Source organism: Streptopelia decaocto (genome assembly GCF_964273445.1).
Source record: "Streptopelia decaocto genome assembly, chromosome: 2".
Classification (NCBI taxonomy): Eukaryota; Metazoa; Chordata; class Aves; order Columbiformes; family Columbidae; genus Streptopelia; species Streptopelia decaocto.
In genome coordinates, this window is record NC_138655.1 from 152796219 (window position 1) to 152818824 (window position 22606).

The 22606-nt window shown below is 43.7% G+C and overlaps 2 protein-coding genes across 15 annotated transcripts in view; one reads left to right on the top strand and one right to left on the bottom strand.

Moving 5' to 3' along the window:
• Positions 1 to 5445, top strand: part of DIP2C (disco interacting protein 2 homolog C) — a 326391-nt gene extending 320946 nt beyond the window's left edge. For all 9 annotated transcript variants that reach the window (XM_082043979.1, XM_082043982.1, XM_082043981.1 and 6 more), the window contains one exon: positions 1657 to 5445. In XM_082043979.1, coding sequence (XP_081900105.1) covers positions 1657 to 1909 — 253 coding nt within the window. In that variant the 3' untranslated portion in view covers positions 1910 to 5445. The remainder of the gene's footprint in view (positions 1 to 1656) is intronic.
• An 8587-nt stretch (positions 5446 to 14032) lies between these two features.
• ZMYND11 (zinc finger MYND-type containing 11) overlaps positions 14033 to 22606 on the bottom strand; it is a 107456-nt gene continuing 98882 nt past the window's right edge. For all 6 annotated transcript variants that reach the window (XM_082046168.1, XM_082046167.1, XM_082046170.1 and 3 more), the window contains 3 exons: positions 20864 to 21136; positions 19651 to 19836; positions 14033 to 14976 (listed from right to left, as the gene is read on the bottom strand). In XM_082046168.1, coding sequence (XP_081902294.1) covers positions 14854 to 14976; positions 19651 to 19836; positions 20864 to 21136 — 582 coding nt within the window. In that variant the 3' untranslated portion in view covers positions 14033 to 14853. The remainder of the gene's footprint in view (positions 14977 to 19650; positions 19837 to 20863; positions 21137 to 22606) is intronic.

The window sequence follows — 22606 nt, forward strand, 5'->3', positions numbered from 1 at the left end:
TGGAGATGGTCACCTGTGCAGGGTGATACATCACTTTGTTAATATTCAGCATCAATCAAAACTTAATAGAAAGTCTGTGAAAACAGAATTACAAATTAAAATTCATTTCATAGCAGTGCTAAGTCAAAAGCAGCCTGCACAGCCTTGCTTTGGCTACCCATTAGTTTTCCAGATCAATAAGCACATAAGAATTCAATCAAATAGTACTTTGGCAAGATCCGAAAATGAAATTTTCTTAAATGGTAAGTGCATTTTTTCCTAAAATCCATTCTGTTAAGCATCAATATAGTGCACATTTTCCCAGCTAACTTTTGGGCAAAGATAGGCTTCCAAAGAGCAGGGATTTTCCGAATTGTCTTAGTAGACTAAAACAGTGCACTTCTGTCTCAATCAAGCGTTGACCTTAGGGTAAGTAGCTCTTTTTTAAGCTGGCTTATATATATAATATATTCTAACTTTCATAGGCTTATGTGAAAGACAGTTCTGGGAAATTATCTCTTGATTTTATAAGGTAAAGGAGGGCAAAGGACAGGGCTTGATGTATGAGTTACATGTGTAGAATATTATTATTTATGCTTTGGAATAGTTAGAAAAAGAATGAGATTGCTTTTTGTGAAGCCTCAGTCCTGCTGACCTCCTGTGAGTATTCAGAGGCTTTGGAGATGTTTGAGAGGTGGGGAGGAGGATGGAGGGAAGCAGACGCCAGGCCTTTGTACCCTCCCAGCCTCCGAATTTGGAAGGATAAGTGCTTTATCCTTAGCCAGAAAAGATGTCCAGTAGCAAAAACCAAAATTCACCTGCTTCAGCCAAGGGCTTAACCACAATTCTGGGGTCTTACAAAGTTTTCTTACTAAAGAGACGATAGTGATAATGGTGTCCCCTTGACCATCTCACCTATTAACAGGGAATGTAAAAACTCCCGTCCCCTTCAACCCAACAGAAATCAAACACAGCTGAAATAAAACAGATGGAGACACTGCTTATTTCTGAGTAAAGCAATTGGTCCAGAAGAATCGCAGCTCTCCTGCGCTGAGCTCTGACGTGCCTGGCCAGCAGCCAGCCCCGGCCAGACGGCTCGTAGCCATGTGAGTGAGGAAGCCCCCTCTGCGGCCGGCGGGGATTGTGCAGCTGCAGTGCGCCGTGCCGGCGTTCCCAGCGCTCCGCACCGCTTTGCTGGGCAGCGTCTAGCCCAAAGGTCTTTTAGCTCAGACTAGGCTGCTGCCGCTTCTTTTGGTGCCTCCTCTTTTAACCACCTTTGCTCTTCTGGGTGGCTCTTCAGAAAACCCAGAGAAGACACCTCTACCCACACATCGCTCACACCGTCACGGACACCGCAGTGCTGTGACAGTTCTGTGGCTGCAGGGGGAACTGCATGATGTCTTCCAAACTTCTTACATGACAGGCAAGGATTAGACTTGAGTTTCTGTAAAGTTTAGCCCAGTACTCAGTATTGCAACAATATTGAAGTGAGAACTGGTGGGGCTGTTCTGCCCCTGCCCGCAGACGTGTTCTCTCTTGCTGCTTCTGCTTTGTGGTGAGCGTGCAGAGGGAGCCCTAGGAGTTGAAACAAAAGGTAACCAAGGTGGAATTGAAAGGGTAAGAAACTAAATGGGTAAAAAAAACTCCCCACTAATATTATTTTTTCCTCCATTGCAGCGCGGTGTTTACCTGGACAAATTTATTGGTCGTCGTAGTTGAGCTGGACGGATCGGAGCAAGAAGCTTTGGACCTGGTTCCTTTGGTCACCAATGTGGTCCTGGAGGAACATTATCTGATTGTAGGGGTGGTGGTGGTTGTGGACATTGGTGTAATTCCTATCAACTCCCGTGGAGAGAAACAACGTATGCACCTACGAGATGGATTTTTGGCAGACCAGCTAGATCCCATCTATGTGGCCTACAACATGTAGTCTTGTACCTTAAAGCTTCCATGGACTTTATTATAGATGTATAAAATTTTTTGGTGTCCACTAAAAAAGTGTGCAGATAAGATGCTGACACTCATCAGAATGGAACTGTTTCTATTATGACTTTTCAAAGCAGTCACGATTGGCAGGAAATAAAATGTGAAATGTTTCTTTTACCACTAAATTTTAGAAAAGAAGGACTATGGGGTAAGGCCCTTCAGTGTGTTGGAAAAGCCCATTTTAAACTGTTTTTTTTTTTTTTGCTTATTGGACAATAATGCTTTTTGAGTAAATGTGGCTTTGTATTTTACATTAATTAAGCTGAAGTAGATTTTTTTTTTCAATTCTGCCCTCCAAATGGATTCTTTTGAAACAATTTGCATAGTAATACAAATAATTATTTTCTTCATTTGTTTTAATATGTCATAAGAAGCTGATGAATTCAGATCCATCACTAACTTAAGCCATTTTAGATCCCACATCTTAGGAAACTATGTAGTGGTACGAGGAGAATACCCAAAGTAGCACCTTTCAATTAGAAATCTTGCAGCTTTCTGTCGGAGGTGCTGGAAGCCCAAAGGCCAGAGAGCCTTTGCTGTTAGCATAAGAATGGAAGAAATTTATAAATAAGGTGTATTTCGGCAATGAACTTGCAAATATCTTTGTACTAAACTAAAAAGATAGAATAAGTTAACTACTTCTTCTGTAATTATGTACAAAACCTTTAATTTATTTTGATCTCTTTAGAACTATAAAAGAGAAAAAACATTCAAGAATATTAAACTCTTGAAATGTTTGCTAATATAAAAACAAAGTGTTGTATTATCTTGAGTGGATAGTATCACATCAAATATATATATATGAAATATAAATTCACTAATGACAAAAGATTTTAAAGTTTAAAATGCAGTACTTGTCACTTGCATGGTGTCTCCCACTGTAGATAATCAGATGTTACTCACAAATTTTGGAAGAAAAAAGCAATCCTGGATTGCTAAGTATCCCTGTCGAAAAGAATCCTCTAGATACCAGCAAGTGGAATTATTGCTGCCTTTAAGGCAGTGAATGAATTTAAGACTAAAAATGCACTACAATAATTTTCTTTTCTTTGCCATGGAGGCAACAATAAATATTCGTGCTGGCATGTGCATACACTTGTTAGGCTTAGAAAAGGCAGGTTGAGGAATAGCACTGTTGTCTAGCTGCAGAACTTTGTTGCACAATTTTTTTCATTGTTTTAGTTGATGGGGTTTTTTTCTAAAAGTTTCGGGGTTATTTGCACAGAGTTATCGATTTGCCTCTCGGCTAGGACACGTAGCTCGGTGGCCAATGCATCCAGTTTACATTTACAGGAAACGATTGTTTCGATGGTCTTTAATTTATTCCTTAACGGAGAGGAGCGTACAGTCACAACAACCCATTTAGCACGAATCGTGCACCTGCTAACTAGTCCCTAAACGAATAAAACATGGAGGAACCGATCTGCCTGTTGAAAGAACGGAGGAGTCCCGCGGTCTGACCTGAGGCCGTCCCGGGAGACGAGTAGGAAAACATGCATCACAGCTGCCTTCATTTTACTACCTTTGGATAAAAGAGAGGTTCGATCCCCCTGTTCTGTTGTCTTCCCTGCACCCCCTGCCCCTTTTTTTAAACCCCGGCCCTTCCTTCCCGTGGTTGTAACTGAACTGACCTGTTTGTGATCAGGAGTGGGGTTGACCAGCCGCAGTCCAAGAATGCTTTTCTTATTGTCCCAAACGACGTTCATGTGCTGGCTGTCATTACCAGGTATGCATGACGAAGATTGGTGCAGGGCACATGTAATCATGTTTATATCACGTTTAAGGGAGTCTCGATGCTGGGTGTGTAAAATCTTTTTAAAAGGTAGGGAGGTTTTAGTCTGCATGTACAGTACAGAGCATCTTGCCATGTCAGACGCGTTTTCTTTCGGACCATCCTTTCCGCCTTCACCGTCCTGTGAATAGCCCTATCCATGCTCTGCAGACCAATCCTATATTTTGTCAAGTTCATTTTCTGCTCCCTAAAAAGAATAAAATCTGTTCTTAACGGCAAGTTGTTGTAAGGTTTCAGACAAGATGTCGATTGATTACAACCATAATTGCAGTGTGTGAACTAACTTGTGAAGTCCGGCTATCGCTGATCTCAGTACTGCAAAACGAATCTCGCTGTCGTTCAAAGCATCGCTTTAACCTTCACGAAGTCAACTTTGCATTTGTAGAGAATAAAAGAGCTGCAATGCAGTCATGAAATGCAGTTAATAACAGCTCTCTTCTGCAACCTGTCATCCGTGCTGGTTAAATCCTGAGTTAAGAGAAATGAGAAACTGAGTTTTTGGTTTTGTTGTGCAAGCAAAAGGAAGGAAACATTTAAGCACCATCAGACTGAGCAATAAAGAAGGATTGTTCTGTATTAGAAATTGTACTGTAGATAAACCATTCATGAGAATGTATAAAATGTTTGTCTTGTGACCTTGTGCTTTTGGAGTCAGACAAAACCATGTAATCAACTTGATGCACATGCACAAAAGAAGAGGGTACACAATGAACATTTAAACACAAAACTAATCAAACAGGAGCAGATTCCTCATGGTGCTTGTTTATTATATATATTTAATCCTGCTTGACACTTTACCCAAGGGAGGACTGTCCCTTTTATCAGTTGAATGTTAGCAGCGTTATTTCATAGAGTGTGGTGACTGGTTAGAGAAATTCATGTAACTCAGCCAATCACAGTTTCAAACAAAAATTTTTATGTGCAAAGGACAGCGACTTTCTTGTATGTTAAACCACCAGTACGCTTTGTACATCTGTGATAACGCCTGTTTTATATTCAAATGAACAAATAAAAGCTTTTATTTTTGTTGCTCTGAAAATATCAGTTTCTTAATTAGTCATCGAAAATGGAGGATCTGAGAGCTGCGGACGCTCAGCGGAGGAACATGGAGAGCTATACTGTAATTTTATTTTGTTTACCTCTCTTGTTGCATAATTTATTAGTACAAATCATTATACTTTTAACAATGTTTAAATACTGGTGTGGGCATTTACTGCTGAAAGACTTTCATATGGCAACAAATGTTTTTTGTGAAATGTTTTTTTAATTCTTTTTAATATATTCAAATATACTGTTCACATTTTTGCTGAAAGTGTAAAGATTATTGTAAGCTTGGTAACATTTTGTGAGAAGCAATAACAAGCATTAGTACTGTAAAACTCCTCAAATTTGTCACTTATCACTTCTGTTGCAAGGTCTTGCTGCCGACACATTGCGAATCAGTCGCTTCAGGTATCGATCCAGGTGTCACATCCCTGCTGGCGCTTCCTGCCGGGGGAACGTACGGGTACCTGCTCGGTCACACGTGAGGGGTAGAACCTACAGAGCAATTCAGAAACCTTGGACAACCAGATAAAACCCCCAGGAAACGGGATCTGCCGATTTCCATTGGCCTACTCCAAAAACGCCGTGATTTCAGAGCTGGCTGCCGCACGCTGAGCAGCAGCGTCCCCAGAGAAGAGGTTTGGCCATAGATATGATTTTCCAAATGCGATTTTAAGGGTGAAATTCTGAGTCCTGGTTTCTTTGGTAGCCCATCTGAGAAGGTCAGGGTATAAAATCCTGTCTCCAATGGCTTGAATTTCAGGTTGCTCATCACAAGAGGTGGGTGCAGCTTTGGAGGAGCCACAGTTTTCCAGAGCAGAGAGTGTAACGCGGAAGGTGTGGGAGGGAGAGGGCAAGCGAGGGGTGGCAGAAGGAACAGGAAGGCAGAACGGCAGTAGTTTCTGATTCTGTTTTACAAATCATTTCCTTTAAAAAAAAAAAATTAAAGCTTTTGTCATTTTATGCTAATGGTGAAGAGGACTTTTAAAAGGTCAAAATATTTCAAGTACACATTTTAAAAATTGTTTTGGCAAATGGTGGCTATAATGATGAAAAGCTGGTGGGGACTCCACAACCAAAAAATGTAGGGTTAGAAGAATAATTTCATACACGATAAGAACAGTATCATTTATTCATTATCAGGTGGATACTAATAAGGTAAGAACCGGGAAAAGGCTTGATAAAAGACCTAGCAGCTTTTTTTGTCTGTGTTTTTAAACACAAGATATTTGCTTTATGCACCATTATTATCTAAGGTGGGGCAGGGGGAACATGAGTGGAGATCAAGAACAAATTCTCACCAGTCACCTTGTGAACGAACCCCCAGGAGAGACGGGTCTGGGGGAACTTGTGGCTTTTTCCAGCGCAGGTTTTTGCAGCCACCGAGCAGTTGCAGACTCTGCAGCCTCGGGGATACAGACCCCGGTGCTGGGGGGCGTGCGGGTGGATTTGGGGGGCTGGGCTGGGCACTGGCCTGGGCCAGGGCTGGATGGGCAGGTGGGGAGAGGTAAAGCACAGGAAGATCATCCTAGTGGGGATGGACACCACTGGCCCAGGGTAAGAGTCAGTCCTGATTGTTTGTGTGTTTGTTTTAATAGAAAAACTTTCTGTTTAAAACTGTCTGAGATTTCAAGAGGAAGCAAAAGGTAACCAGGTTCTACATTCTGAAAGTAGAAATGAATCATTTCCTTTGGGGATAAAATATTAAAGTTCAACCCGTGTTACTTTTTGGTATCCGGAATGCTTCGTTTGGCAGCCCACCTTTCCCAAAACTCTCACCATGACTTAGATAAACAGGTTTGTCCTTTCCAGGGTTTTTATGTTTGCTATTGAGGGCTGCTGCCTTAAAGCTGGTCCAAAAATCCTCTCAGGGTTTGCCCAATTTTTTGCTGTGCCTCATGAGATCACCATCTGTGAACTGGCAGCTTTCTCTCTCTTATCCATCAAACCAACATCGGCCCGTTTCTGCACATTTTCGGTGTGTGTCCTGCTGCTGGAAACTGCACTGCATTTGAGATCAGCCACGGGTTCCCAAAGCAGGTCGTGCTGCATCATGCCAGTCAGAGTCAGCACCAGGGGTGCGCTCAGCACTCCTGTCTGCTCTGCACGACGGGATTTCTTCACAACCAAGGCACTGCTTTATCTGTGTGATCCATGGGGTGGGGGGAACAGTCTTTCCCCAGGGATCCTACAACACATCTAATAAAAATATTAAAAAATGATTGCAAAATAGACATCTATGGCCAGTTAATGGGCTGATCCTAACGGCACAAAGTTAATCTTGCTTTAATTTCACGCTTTGGCAGATGGATGCTGATACAAGGCAGTGTCCTGCAGAGGGGCCTGAAGGAGGGGATAACGCCAGTGGAAGCACGTGGGCAAGGGTTGGACATGCTGGGGAGAGACAATGAGAGGGGAGGGGTGCTGAGCTGCTGCTGAAGAGGACACCACGGGGGAAGCTGTAAGTGAGGGACAGGTTGAGGAAAAACATTTGTTGTAGAATGGAGGTAAGGCCAGAAGGGAGAAGGTTGTGCATGTAGAGGTGCAGGTCAAGCAATCGAGACTGTCATCTAACCCGGTGGTATCAGACACCTAACTTTAGGTGCCTGCATCTTAATTTTTTCCATCTAAACATGAGGAGAAACTTCTTTACTTGGAGGTGCAGAGCCCTGGAACAGGCTGCCCAGAGAGGTTGTGGAGTCTCCTCTGGAGACATTCAAACCCACCTGGACACCTTCCTGTGTGGTCTGCTCTGGTGACCCTGCTTTAGCAGGTGGGTTGGACTGGATGATCTCCAGAGGTCCCTTCAACCCCAACCAGTCTGTGTTATCCCAACCAAAAAGGTTCAGGAAACTAAAAATGGAAAAAAGAGGTCTGTATCAGGGAAAAGGCAGGACCAAAGCGGGAAGCGTGAAAACTAGAGTAAGAATAGCAGCTGCATACAAGAAGAAAATAATGTTTCATGAAGCAAGGTCAAGAGCAGAGCGTGGCATGGCCAGTATTCACAAGATGAGAATTTGAGCCAACAACTGCCCAACGGAAACTAGTGGCTGAGGGGATACAAAGACATTAACCTTCCCATTGCAGACACACTTGCTCATTAACATTTCTAGGAGGCCGCTTGCAGACATTTGGCTTGGGATACTTTCCTGAAACCCACAGAAGGTTTATTTTTTTTTAATGCCCCTTCCCTCCCCAGCACACACAGCTCAGGCCGGGCCAGAACACCCTCTGGGGTGGGTTTGCGGGGTCTCACAGCCGTGCTGGGCCCTGGGAGCGATGGCAGAGCTGCTCAGCCACAGCACGCCCTGCCAGCCCAGCGCGTAGGGCCAGCGAAAGCTGAATGGGGAACGGTTACGTTCTTCCCTTCCCTCTTACAGCTCTTTCCTTAGTAAAGAGAAAAGCAAATGAAGTGTGGTCTCAGCCATCATTATTTTTTTGTTCAAAGGATGGAAGTATTTTTCATCTGGGGGGCAAAGCCTTTTAATGGAAGAAGCGGCTTTTAACCACTGGTTTAAGCCATAATAAAATGACTATTAGAGATCACCCAATTTTGAAACTTTTCTAACAAAACCCAGATTTTCTTGAAATCTAAATTCTAATGCTCCCATTTCTGGTGGCTCACAGAACAGGGTCATAGCCTCACTGCAGAAACTGTGGCTGCATCTTTGCCGCGCAGACACGTGTGCCCCCATTGCACGTCACTTACAACTAACAGCACCATTTTGTTCTCCAGCGCATCTGCAGGAGACAGACAAAGTCAGGATGCACTGTCAGTCCCAGACATGCCAAAGTGTCACAGAAAGCAACCAGAAATGCGGGTTACAATTGCTCTTGCTGGCAGTTTGACTTAATTTTGAGTAAACTGTATTTGTTCTATTTATCCAGTTTTGATTTGGAAATGCTGAATCGGAAAATTGTGAACAAACTGTTACAAGAAAAGCCTGTAAATAGGTTCTATCTCTGCACTTCATTCTGTACAGAGAGTGTACCCCCCCTGCCCTGGAGACCTCTGCTGAAAGGAGAGGTTTGGTCAGGGGTGCCATGCCTGGGGAGAAGCTCCTGCCAGGCCATGGCGCCCCCGGGGTGGCAGGTCTGTCTGTGTGGCTGTGAGGGCACCACAGTTAAGCCTTCCCCAGGGTCTGCCACTGAAAGGCAGTGAGTTTTGAGGGAAGCGGGGGTGGCACTGATGATTTTTGAGGTGTGGGTATGTGTGATTCCCCGGTCAATCCCGGGACTGCCGGGCCAGCCACCCCGCTGTGCTGTTGGGCAGGGATGCGCTGAGGCGCAGGCTGGGCCTTGCCAGGTGGCTTGGGAGGGAAAAAGGCTGCCAGGCCGGGCTGTGCCAGGCTGGGCTTTGCCAGGCTGGGCTGTGCCAGGCCTGGCCTATTTCAGGGAGGCCGATAGCTCTGAAGCTTGAATTCCTGGCTGCTCCTTCCCTGCACGGGCCTTTTCTGCAGCAGTTGATGCTTGTTTTTGTCAACAGCTTTTGAAAGGAGGCTCCTGCACTGGGCCAGGCTTCAGGTGTCTCAGAGTGTCGGTGTGGCAGGGACCGGCTGTGCGAGCTGCCTCCTGCTCCCCTTCCAGCCTCCGAAACCCCAGCGTCGCCCTGATCAACCAGAGTGAAACACAAACTCCAAAGCTTGGGGTCTTTTTTTGCACCCATACACATACCGCACAGGGACACAGTGGCCATACTGCTGGGGAGGGGTGGGTGGTCCTGGGCGCCAGCTCCAGCAGCTTGGCTGGCACGGAGCAGTTTGCTCATTGCCACGACGGCCACTGACATCAGGGAGTTAAAATGCTGCTGGCTCCAGTGTCCGCTAGAAAAAAAAACAACGAGCAATTGCATTACCGAGTTGCATGTCTTTCATTTCTTCAGGGGAAAAAAGAAAAGGCTTTCTGGCACTCGTGATCTTTGCAGACTTGTGAAAAGACAGAGACAGGCTCTGTCACTTGGTCAAGTGTTGTGCCAGCCAAAGAAATTCTCTCTCTGTGTCTCTGGTGCATAAGCCACGCATGGCAGAGCTCCTAGCTGCGCTTTTCCTCCGGGGAGGATCCAGCGTCGCTCCTCGGCCGAGCTGCAGCGCGGGCAGCAGGAGCCCCCGCCTGCCCTGCCGCAGCGCTGGGGCTCGGACGTTCTGTCCCTCCCGAGAGCACATCAGGCCCACACAGCCCTCTCACGTGAGAACAGCTCCTGTTCCTCCTAAGGAGGACAGTTACTGGGGTGCCCTGATCAGCTGAGCGTGTGCGGGTGGCCCACACCAGGCAAAACCCTCTTTCCTGATGACAGGGGCTTCAGAGCTGCTGTGTGCAAGGCGCCGGTTCCCGTTCTGCTTTTAACGAAGCCGTTCTCGCCCGCTCCACAGGACAGCCGCTCAGTGCCCAGGCCAAGGCAGCGGATGGCGGCTCAGAACCTCGCAGGGCAGCGCGGGGTCCCGAGCGCCCGCAGCTGCAGGAGACGCTTTTCCCTTTAGGGAAGTGGTTTCAAACAGCGCTCTGCCTTCATTAATAAACATTGTTTTCTGCTGCAGCAGTCCTTTTCCAAACACTAGTAAAGCATTTCGTATAACCAGCTTCACTGTGTCTTCTCTATGCAGAACTCGAGTTTATTTTTAGGTACCTCTCTGGGGCAAATCCTATTTCCATTGAAGCTTTACGCCAGCTTAGTTTTCATTTCTAGGGACTTAACAGAAACTGGCCGTTGGCTTCGTAAACAAACACATCGCTCTGCCTTTTAGCAAGGCCCGTTCTCGCTCTCTCAGCCTTTCTGCTGTATTATCTTCAATTATTAGTCCCCTTTGACGTAAAAATTATCTGCAAAGCAGATGCTGTATTTAATGTCAGCCCCTCCATCGCCGTTTGCCTTCCCGCACCTCAGCAGCAGCTCCAGGGCGCTGTGGCTGCAGAGGCCCTGGGGCAGACGTGCCCATGGGGAGTGCGAGGGGCAGGTCAGAGTTGGTTTTCTCTGCCTTCTCTTTCTGATTTTACAATTTCGAACCTTCAGCAACCCAACATTTCGTTTTTAAGGTGCATTACTCAGAGTCTAATGTGCTTTTGAGCTTTTTTGATGTCTGGAAGTAGGTTTTATTAAGACAAAATATGACGTTTTTCTCATGATTTTCAAAGGTCCAATATATTGATTTTTTTTTTCCTTTCACATTACTTATAAACTTCTACTTAAAACCAAAAATGCTCTATTATTCTCACAAATGGATGGATCTTTCCCCTTGCAATTCAATTTCCTTCACATGAAACAATGCAAGAAGGGCGTTTCTGGTTTTGATACCCTGCCTCCTAATTTGATTTATGAAAACATATGCACAGATCGCATATGTGCTCTCACTCGGTGAGGCTAAAATTGGCTGGGCAGCCCCTGACTACTGGTAACAAATCCCAAACATATTTCACATACTCGGTCATTTAAGATCTGGAAAAGCAAACAAGCCCTGAGCTGGGCCGCTTGCTCCCCCTAAAGGAAGCAGGAGGGAGAAACCACTGCTTGTCCTCAGTGAAATAAAATAATAGCCAGAGTTTAAAAATCATATAATAATAATAATAATTATAAATAGGAAAAGCCAGCAATAAAAAGCCAAATAATGGCTTTAAGACTGCTTTGCAGCCTCGATTTGGGGTAAGTAATTCGTTTGCAATCCATGCGCTATGCTGGTTATTTGTATCTAATTGAGTTGCATCAAGATGAATGAATAAAATTTGCACGCTCAGGTAAAATACTGACTCATGTAAGCATAGAAAAGCTTGGATAGTAAACTAATAAAAGAGTTTTTTGAGGGATCTTTAAATATTTGACCTCAGGACAAGTAGTTCTTGCCAGGTCTCAGTTCCCACAGGGAAATTCTTCGTTGCCACAGAGAAACCAATTCGAATCCTTTGAAAATAAGCGACGGGGAGAGAAGCAGCTTCTCAGGGCTGTGTTTGTGAGAGAAACGCTGTGGCACTCAGGCTGGAGCCGCAGTCAGAGAGTCCTCTCAGTCCCCCCAGATAGAATTATTTTATTAATAAAATACGTAACAGGCTCGGGCCTGGGGCTGGTGTCTGGGTAGGGAGCAGGCCGAGCGGGGCTGCTGCTCTATGGAGCGCTGGATGCTCTGCTGTGAGGACAGGCTGGGAGAGTTGGGGTGTTCAGCCTGGAGAAGAGAAGGCTCTGGGAGACCTTATTGTGGCCTTTCAGTGCTTGAAAGGGGCCTGTAAGAAAGATGGGTCAGACTTTTTAGCAGGCCCAGTTATGACAGGACAAGGGGTGATGGTTTTAAACTAAAAGAGGGGAAATTCAGGTTACACATAAGGAAGAATTTTTTTACACGGAGGCTGGTGAAACACTGACCCAGGTTGCCCAGAGAGGTGGTAGATGCCCCATCCCTGGAGACATCCCAGGCCAGGCTGGACGGGGCTCTGAGCAACCTGATCTGGGTGAAGATGTCCCTGCTCATGGCAGGGGTTGGACTGGATGAGCTTTGAAGGTCCCTTCCAACCCAAACTATTCTGTGATTCTTAAGGGGCTGCAAGTCCCACCCTGGTGCCAGCAGTGCAGGATCCAGAATTAAACCCCAAAGATGATGGACACAACCCTCGGAGGCTGCTGGCCCAGAATGGGCTGAAAAGACTCACTTTTGGTGTCGAGAGCCGTGCTGGATGCTCAAGGCCTTGCATGGAACCAGGTGTCCCCCCCAGCCCTGTCCCTCGGTGAGGACAAGTGACACCAGCAGCCTCCGGCAGGGCCACCCACCGACGGGAGGACAACTGGCCAAAGTCAACACCCACACTCGCAGTGAGCTTTGGTTTTTTTTTTAAATACATTTATTAACCAATGTTAACACATTAAATGACTCTATATATTGCTAGTCAGAGCAGCTTACAAAATGCCAGAATGCATCATAAACTGGACAGCCACAATGAATAATTACAATGTGCATAGTGGCTAAGCTCAACACTTTAATATAGCTTTATGATTTGCAGAAAAATTAATTTTAAATCATGATTCCTAAAACAATCAATTGTAATTTTACCTAAAACTTATACAAAACCAGGCCACAATCTTTTTTTTGTGTTTTTTCTTTTTTTTTTTTTCTTTAAAACACACAGTTTTCACGCTGTAGTAACTTGGAAATGTGCAACCGTGTCAACAGAGACAAAAAAGCCAAAGTAACACGAATCTTACTTTCATGCAGCTATCAGTTAAATATTACATATTCTGGAATGATTTTACACCAAAAATATTTCCACAATAACTTGCTTTCATAGGGGTGGATCGAAGTTTTGGAACTTGTAAAGTAATCGAACAAGATTGAGTTTTAGTTGTGAAGTGTTTTACAGTCACAACACAGAGGCGACAAAAGTTAATTACACATTTATCAGGCAATAATGTAGCTGTGGTAATACAAGTTACCATCTACTTGCTATTTTTTCCAATCAACTTACTGCTTAATTTCTGCAACATATTGGGCGTTATTTGGCAGTATCTAGTCAATTAACTTAAATCACCACTGTAAGTAAAAAAGATCAGGATTTCAGTGGTAGTTCACAGAAGTCTTAGTTATATTTTCGTCTTGATAACAACCCTGACAAATTCTAGAGAAAACTTTTTTAAAGGCTTCCCTCCTGATTCTTCAGCTTCCATCGTTCCATCATGTAATTGCTTTCAATAAATATCAAAGATCTAAATAAATATTTACAAATTATTCCTCTAACTTCTCAAAAAATAGCTGGATGATGAATGGGAGTATGACTCAGTCTAAGACCAATCTTTGAAAGAAACTAAAATGTGGAGACACTTCAAAAGAAAAGCTATTTAAGTAAGCTTTACATCTAGTTAAAAAATTGTCTCTGAACATGGATGCAATTCATATATCTATATATAAAACAAACAAAAAGAAAATCATTTTTCAACTATCGATCCATTCCTATTGGTAATGCTTCTTAATCCAGACATTCGGCAAAATACAGACTTTTTACAAATCACGGCATCTTTAATACAAGAAAATTAACATGCATTATTCTTCATTCTGAGTACAGTGATGGAGCTCATTAGTAGGCAATGACCCATTACTACAAACATAACGGCTTCTGTGAAACTTAAGTGCTTTTTCTTCTTTTTATCAAGTTACAATGGACCAGGTGACACCAGATCAAATGGTTGGATTGGGGAGGCTGAAGGGGGCGCAAAAAAATTCATATGCCTCGTAATTCCGCATGTGAATAAAGGTAGTTGGGTTCTTTTCATTGTTTTTTTGGCTTTTCTTATTCTTGTTACAAGCACTCATGTCAGGACAAAGATGAAATGTGCAAACTTCAAAATTTAAATATTCATTTTTGTCTAAGATCCAGCTCAGTAAAAGACAACCCCAGTTCCCTGTGATTTCAAACTACAAGATCAAAGCTAGTATTTTGTTATAAAAGTTATATATTGAAAAGAAATAATGAAAATAAAACACAGTTGGGAAATATTTAAGAAAAAATACGCAGGACTAGCACCTGCCGTGTCAACCCTGTTCCCTAAATTCAATCATGTACCCACTGGTATAACCAATAGATAATGCCTTTAAACAGTAAAATTAAGCTGAACAAAACCAGCTCAACAAGGTTAAGAAATAAATGTTACATCAAGGTAGTATGCTTTGTTTTTCTGAAACAGTTCTATACTCCTTACATTCAGATCTAGTTTTTAAATGTTCCTTCTGTTAAACTTGCAGGATTTTTTTTAATTTTTAGATCTGCAGCTTTTAAAGATTAAAATCTCTGTAAAACCTAAAAATGTTTTAAAATTTGCTGAAAACGCAACAAATCCTCTAGTTTAAAATTATTTAAAGTAACCTGCTCCCACAGATGTTAAATTCATTTCGCCGACAAAATTTTGGAGGAGCTTTAAACAGAAGCTTGAAGTTGCTGTGCAAAATTTCTTTTACGAAAAGTGTTTAAAGGCTGGTGCAAAATGGGAAGCAAATTCGAAACAATTTTGGCTTCTTGGAAACAAAAACCGCTGTGTCTGAGAATAGCAATCATCGGGGTGGTTTGCTAGGGGAAGAACGACTCTCTCATCTTTTCCTGCGGCAGGTACGTTTATGTTCGGCGTGCCAGTGCTCCTGCTGACACTTGATGGAGCAGTAGGACGTGTTCCAGCAGCAGTGGTACATGGCCTCCTCCTCACAGTTGTAGCACTGGGGAGAACAAAGGAGACGACGTTACCCCCCCGGCAGGACCCCTCCTTACCAAGCGTTCTCCCCTCTCCTGGAAGCTCCAGCACACGCTTCTCTTTGATTTATCCTTGGGGCATCCAGAGCCAGGAGGGCATTTTTCACCAAGTAAAGCAGCGATCTTTAGTTAAATCTGCACAACGTAGTGGACTGACATTTTTCAGCCACACGGCGCAGGAACCATCTTTTCCCCTACATTTGTGTAATAGCAGCCTGATCTATGGCTTAAAAGCTACGATAAATCAACAGGCTCTTCTGGCGTGAACAGCTTCTGGACAAGCTTGAAAATTAGCGTTTCTGAGGCTTCTTTCTAAGCCTGACGTGGCCAGAGGTTGCTGGGGAAGATCCTTTTGGGCTAGGAAAATCTCAAAAGTCACAACAATAACATCACCGGAGAAGAGAATAATTCGTTACCGAGTGGTTTTTACAGCCCATTTCGGGCAGGTTTGCAGAACAGCTGCTGTCACTGGGGTTTGCTGACGGCCAGACAGCGCTGCCATCTCGTGACAAGAAAACCACGTGCTACATCAGTGACACTGAGAAGAGCAAGAAAGTGCCTTTTCCTTCAAGTCTTCCAGAAACCAGAGAAGGCCTGTTGTACACAGGGTGGCTACAGGGGCTCTTGTCCCTGGTCACGCCTACCAGGACAACACAAAACCCCTGAAAGAAAGAGATGCTGCACAGCCCGTGATTCCTGCAGAAACACTTGGCTCTGGGGAGCGCTGCAGCAAAGAGGATTTCCACCCCGGAACACACAGAATGCCCTCAGTTTTCTAGCAGCTGGAAGAGCCACCTGGAAAATAACCCTGTGGCCTCTGTGGAACTAAATAGAAAAGGAAACAACATGCTGGTCAGCACTACAAGTGGTCAACAAGGAGGTACAGCACCCAGACGGGCAATGGGCCCTTGTTCCCAGGTGGTTTTGTACCACTTAAAGGAGAGTAGAAAGGCTTGAACTATCACTCTGACAAAATCTGGTAAAATAAGGTGGCACTGCTGCTAAAGGAACCACTTCTACTCAGCACCCCTGAAAGCCGGGTTCTAAGGATCTCAGATTTGTCTTTCTGAATTGGGTCTACTCAAAATCAGAGAGTATCTTCATGAATCCAGTCTGAAATGCTTATTGCATGATGGGGAACAGAGGGGAGATTTCACACAGCCCGTGCAGGCTGCTATCAAGCCTCAGAATAACACACAATTTACTTTTTATGTCCTGTCTAGCTACAGCATTGTTAATAAAACAGAATTACAAAGCAAACAAACCCAGCTGCCTGAAAACAAAACAAAAACACAGCAACCCTACACACTACTAAAAGAGAGATCCAAGAAAGCCAACATTTACATTCGCTAAACAGATAACTATTTATTTACATCAGCAATAAAGTGACTGCCCTAGCTGCACGAGAAGGGAACCTGTCCATTTTCCTTTTATAACTCAGCTCCAGGGAAGTTTATTTGTAGAAATGTCTTCAAACAAGTGTCCTCTGGAGAGCTGTTTTTCCTGGTTTTTCATGTTGCTGGCTGCCCACAAGCCTGTGGGAACCATTAGGATCATCCTCTGGAAAGGTGCAGGGAACAGCTGTGTCCCTGCGTTAGGTACAGCCTGGGCCTCAGCCCAGAGAACAGCTTCGCATCTGCTTCCCTGGAGACACCACAAAAAGCTACGACAGGAGAGGACAAGTGATCTGTGGGTCCTGCGCTTTCCTTTACATATGCTGGCCATAAGTGTGGGATGTAAATCTCCACTGGAAAAGGAAAACAGTGTCATCTAAGCTGGTCTCAGCACGTGTGGCAGAGAAGGCAGAATGCCAGCTGGCCTCAGGCCTCCTCTTTCCTTTGTATTTTCCTCTTTCTAACTTTCAGCAATCACTTGGGGTTTTGTTTCAGGCAGCACACATCATGGGCAATGCTCATCCACTTTAAAATAACCTATTGCAAGTTAGAATAAATACACATATAAACTTAATTGAAAGAGATCGAAGTTGAAAATTACCTAGAAAAATGAACTATGCACCAATTTAAATGAGGCTGCTATGCAAACAAAAGAACTGGGAGAAACCAAAAACGAAACATTGTCATGACCGGCACGCTAGCCTGTATTCTGGAGGCCATCAGACTGCAAAATCTTATGATCATCATCCCTGCCTTTACACTTCTTCCTTTCATTTGCTATTTACTTGGCGTATCTGTATTATATCCAAATTTTCTGGAGGTATAAAAGTGAAATCAGCTTAAGCCAAAGGGACTGTAACCAGTTAGAGCAACAGAAAATGTGTTCTTTAGGCTCCCGAGGGCTGGGAGTGCATCTTCTCATGTGCCTCTGCAGCACCAGCTGAATGATCCCTTTGTCCTGAATGGACTTTTTTTTAGGTATGAGATAAAGACAAATGCAGCGTGAATAACAGCAGCTGTATTCCCAAGCCTAGACATCTGCATTACGCAAAAGCAGAGGTCTCTGCTTCTAATTAAAAAGCAAAGCCACCAAAAGTCATTTAGTATGTGTGTTAATTACATGAGATTTTGGTAAGGAGGTATCATTATAATAGCAGCATAGAAGAGCCGTACTACACACCAGGGACTGTCATTAGCACCACGGAAGGAAAAACCGCTGGGGAGTTGTGTAATTGGCCCATCTCCAGCCGCCCGAGGCTGTGTGTTGGCAGGCGGATCCATCAGCTTCAATGCAAAGGTGTTTTTCAATTCCCTCCCTCTCCTACCGCATGCAAACCAGCTGCCTGGATGATGCCTTCATTTAAGGTGGTGATTGACAGATAGGTCTGGGGCCACAGAAATAGGTAAGACTGTCAAATGCTCTTTAGATCTTTAATCATCTTGCTGGGAAAGAGGCTTTATGGACATGATCATAAAATGCAGGGATGTGGTACCAGGCCACTCTCTGATTAGGCTAAAGGATACGGTAAAGGCGCTTGGGAGCAGATGAAAGTAAGTCTTGCGACTCTTTTTCACAAATTTTGCCTTCAAAAAACCCAAAAATCAGCTATAGGTAAGAGTACGGACTCACAATCAAGTTACTGGGATTGAGTTACTGCATACCAGCTGAATGCTGGCAACAGTTCACACGTGCACTCTTAGCTTTTGACAGAAGAAAGCTAATTTGACACAGTTGTAGAGCAGGCAAACGCAATTCCGATTCCCTCTCAAGTGCCACAGGCAGAGCGCGCAGGCAGCCGCCAGCAGCTGGGGACTCATTAGACACAGTAACTTGATCAAGTCCGAGACCTACATAACTGCTCTGGTCTGCAGAGACAGGCAGCCAGGGAGGAATTCTGACTGACACAGACCCATCACTGCAGTGTCGTAACACCCACAGGAAAACCTCTACTGGGAACAGAAATGACGACTCTACAGGAGCTCTGGCATTTGAAGTAATTCTTCTCTTTACAAAAAAGCAAACTCGTAACAGTGATAGTCAGCAACCGATTGTCTCGCCTTAGTATTTATTTCACTCTTCTACAGAGCAGAGTTTTCTCTGCAGGGACTGTCATTTCATCTGTAAGAACAAGGACTAATGAGGCTGAACATAAACAAACAGCCCATTCCTGCGGCAGACAAACAGGAGCTGGGGCCAGGGCCAGGGCTGGTTGTCCCCATGTAGCAGTGGGATGACAGCTGTCCATCACCCCTCAGCCCACCCTGTGCAAGGCACCCGCACGCTTCTCAGCCGCGCCTGGCAGCATCAAAGCTCCAAAGGAGGCGAGGAGAAAATCTTGTACCCACCCTCCTCTATGCTACAGATAGCTATTACAGTGTGACTTCCTGAACGACGGCTTTCATCTCCTTGCTCTATGAAAATGAACAAAGAAATAGCAAAGTTTGTACGTGTGCCAGGCTCGCTGTGCCCCAGCCCAACAGCATCCACCCGTCCTCTGGGACCTGCCAGCAGTGCAGTATTACAGCCTTGCAATGTTTGAGTAGATGCTGCACGGACCTCTGGGAAAACACACTTCTGGCTCAAAAAGAAAACACGAGACACAAACCAAACAAAACCAGGGAAAAGTTTGAAGCATGTAACAGAATGGTGTCTGTTTTCACTTTTCTAAAGGGCATACAAATACATCTTTTGTTGGTAGTGCTGTAGATTTGGGTTTAAGGAATGAACAAGGGAGAGGAATATATTTCAGAAAGTCATGTCTTAAATATAAAAGAACATAAAAGAGCTGCAGAAGAAGCCAGGGGAGGAAAAGGCCAAAAGTATATCACTATTAGCAGGGGAATTATATCACATTATTAGCAGGGGAATCCAAACTGATGCAGCCAGATATTGTACCCTCTGGGGCCTTTAGATCAAAGGAGTATGAACATAATGCAAAACGTGTCTCATACGGAGAAAAATTGCATTTAGAAAAAAATTGTTTGATACTAACATCTGATCAGACTCAGGAAGACGGTGCTGTTAACACTACATAATTAAGATGGAAAGTAATCAGAACTTCCAGTTAGAAATTTGGCAGTTAAGAAAATTTGAAAGCAGTTAATATGAAGGAGAAAATGTTAAAGCTGAAAGACCAGAGAAGGAGTGGTGCAGTTAAAAGTAAGTAAGAAATCACCTTCAGTTGGCCTGCAGTATGAATTATACATGGTCCACTTATTGCCTTGTAATAGATTTTTGACACTTACCCACTGCTTCTTCTTGGTCTGGGAAATCAGTTGCTTGTGCTGGCCTGCTAGCTTCTTGATTTCTTCTAAAAATTCTTCTTTGCACTTCTCCTTTACCTGCTTACATTTTCTGTCCATCTCTCCTTGTGCGTTGGCCACAGCTTTATTTACAGCCTGCCTTTTCTCTTCTTCCATCTCTGTACGCAGCTGCAATAAGAAAGTCAGCAAAACAAGTCAATGGACAGCTATTGGAATAAAAGTATCTTCTTTAAACGTCTACTCTTTAAATCTCTATTACTGATGGGGGCGGAGGTCCCACAATTAGAGGGTTTTTTTTTCTGTTTAGAAAACAAAAAGTTATCTCCTTTAGAGTTATAACAAAACTTTCATCCCATAAGAAACAATCCAAATAAAAATGTCACAGTATTTCTATTCTATCTCTACAAAAACAGCTAAATAGGTTCCACGTATATTTTGTCAATTCTTTTCCAAATCTACAACTGCATATAAATCTACAGCAAGGGCACAATGGAAAATACAAAATAGAATATCCTTGAGTGCAGTAAGAGGTACCTTTTAGTATTCATTGTCGGTGGGATTCCTTTGCCCTTGCTCAGTTATCTAAAAGTTTGGTGTCTTAATCCTACAGGATTAACACTTAAACTCCCTGGGTTCATTCTGTAGTCCATCCAGAAGGAAATTCACCTTCTCTTAAGAAAGATATTTCAGAGGGGTCAGACAAATCATCCTCTAAATTGTCCTGCTCTCTCCAGCCAGAGGTGACCAGTTCAGGCTTAGATATTGAATTTTAAACAGGTTATCATTAGATAAGAAAATTTAAACAAATTTCAGCAAATGTATTGAATGTTTGGGTCAGGAGACTGACAAAAGAAGAATTATTTATGAGTAGCATTTAAACAATGCCATTGATTACAACCACACCTGACAATGGAGACAAAGGTTTGGAATGAGATACTCATGAATGAACAATTAGTTTCATTTTTGGATCACAAACTGGTTTCACTGGATAAGAACCAAAAAAGCAGGAGTTTTCTGTTTAAACTAACGTCTGTTGGTATAGAAATGGTCTAAAAAGCAATAATGGAGACTATTTTTCCGTGCTTTCTTTGAAAAAGTTTTTAATTCATTTTCTTAAGGGCAAATGTTACAAAAGAATGTGAAAAACATCTACATTTCTCAAACCAGAGTGTAGGTGGGGTTCAACAAGCATTACCTTTTCCACTGCCTCTCGCACAACTCTCTCAGTTTCTCTTTTGTGATCGGCTTTCATCCTGTCCTTGAAATCATTAAAGATTTTGGTGTATTTGTCATGGCACATGTTCTGACATACTCCATCATTACTGGTCTGGGTGCTCCGATGCAGCATTTTTGGAGAAGAGGCACTTAACTTCTTGGTCTGAGTTGAGACTGAGACTTTTTCAATGGGCTGAGGCATTGTGGGAATTTCCTGGCTTGAACTTACTGCTTCAGTTTCAGGTTCTGGCTCCTACCGGGAAAGAAAAAACTTGTAAATCCAGATATTGAAACAGAACAAGTTAACTTCCAGCTTCCCCTGGGGAAAAAAATGCCATATGACTAATGCCAGCACAATTAATGTGAACAGTGTCTGGTGATGACTTTTAGCACAAATGGGACACGGGATCCCAGAGGAAAAGCAGCATGACAGCCGTAGGCTCTTTGGCCGGGCTTTTCTGACGTCAGGAGCCCTGCAGACAGAAGCACACATCAGTACGCCACACTCACCGGCCTCGCTTCCCAAAAAGTACCACCAACACCAGAGACTCTGCTGAATCACTGCAGATCCCTTGGGGTTACTAAAGGGTTGCTATATATGTTTCTCCCTACTGTTTTCCCTGAAGGGACTGTAGCTGCCTGACCAAAGTACCTGAATTATTTTGGCAAACTGGGCCTACTCAGGCCCAACAGGCTCCACTGGAGCCTCTTGTATTCCACTGGTTTTATAGAACTGCTGCAAAGATTGATTAGTACTTCAAAGGTGCTTTGAAGATGAAAGGCTAACGAGCATCTAAGTCTTTCTTCCAATAATACAGAACTGACTTGGATGGCCACAGAAGCTTTCTGTAATTACACAATTATCAAGAAAGAAATCATAGTTACTGGAGTGTACTGTACTGAGTTTAGCAGCCTGTGCTATTACACTGTAACACCAATTGTTCCTGCTCTTTAGAACAGATAGAAATAGCATCCTTGCAAACTCTTATTGGTATTTGAAGTGTCTGAAGACGCAGATGAACATTATTTTTTTAACTTAGCTTTTTTTTAAAGGTCATTTAACAGTGTATAGACAAACATACAGTCCTTGCAATACCAGACTTGCTGAGGACTGGACTCGGCGCTTGCCTGCGTGACAGGGCACTGCTCACACCAATCAAAAGGCTGACTCTGTATTCCCTTTTGCAACCAATTACTCTCTAATAGGTCACTGCGATTGACTTCTGGCTCACTGATCATGTAAGAGCAGAGCTAAGAAGGCAAATGTTAAGACATAAATATATGAAGCAAATTACAGCATTTGCTTGACAGAAAACACAACAAAAATGATGTGACATCCTAAACTGTAGCCTTGCTATCTTGCACTCAAATGTAGTTTGTGCTCCAGGGAGCACAAAGTGTGTGTCGCTCATTGCCCCCATCACTGCAGGAGCCCACAGAGCTGGTCCTGCGGTGTCAGGTACAACAGGGAGGCAGGTGCCCAGAGATTAGGAGTGGCAACGTTTGTATTTCAGGCACCAGGGCCATCCCATATAACTCCACTGCTAAAATACCTGAACCCTCCCCTGTAACGGAGTCCTGAGTCCTCTTCCGAGGATTGTGCATACGTGCAGCTTTTCCTCAGTGTTCAATATGCAGCTGAAACAAGGCCAGGAAAAAGTACTCAAAAGTGAGGAAAGATAAGCTTCATGGCTGTCTCAGCAACCGCCCCCTTGTGTACAAG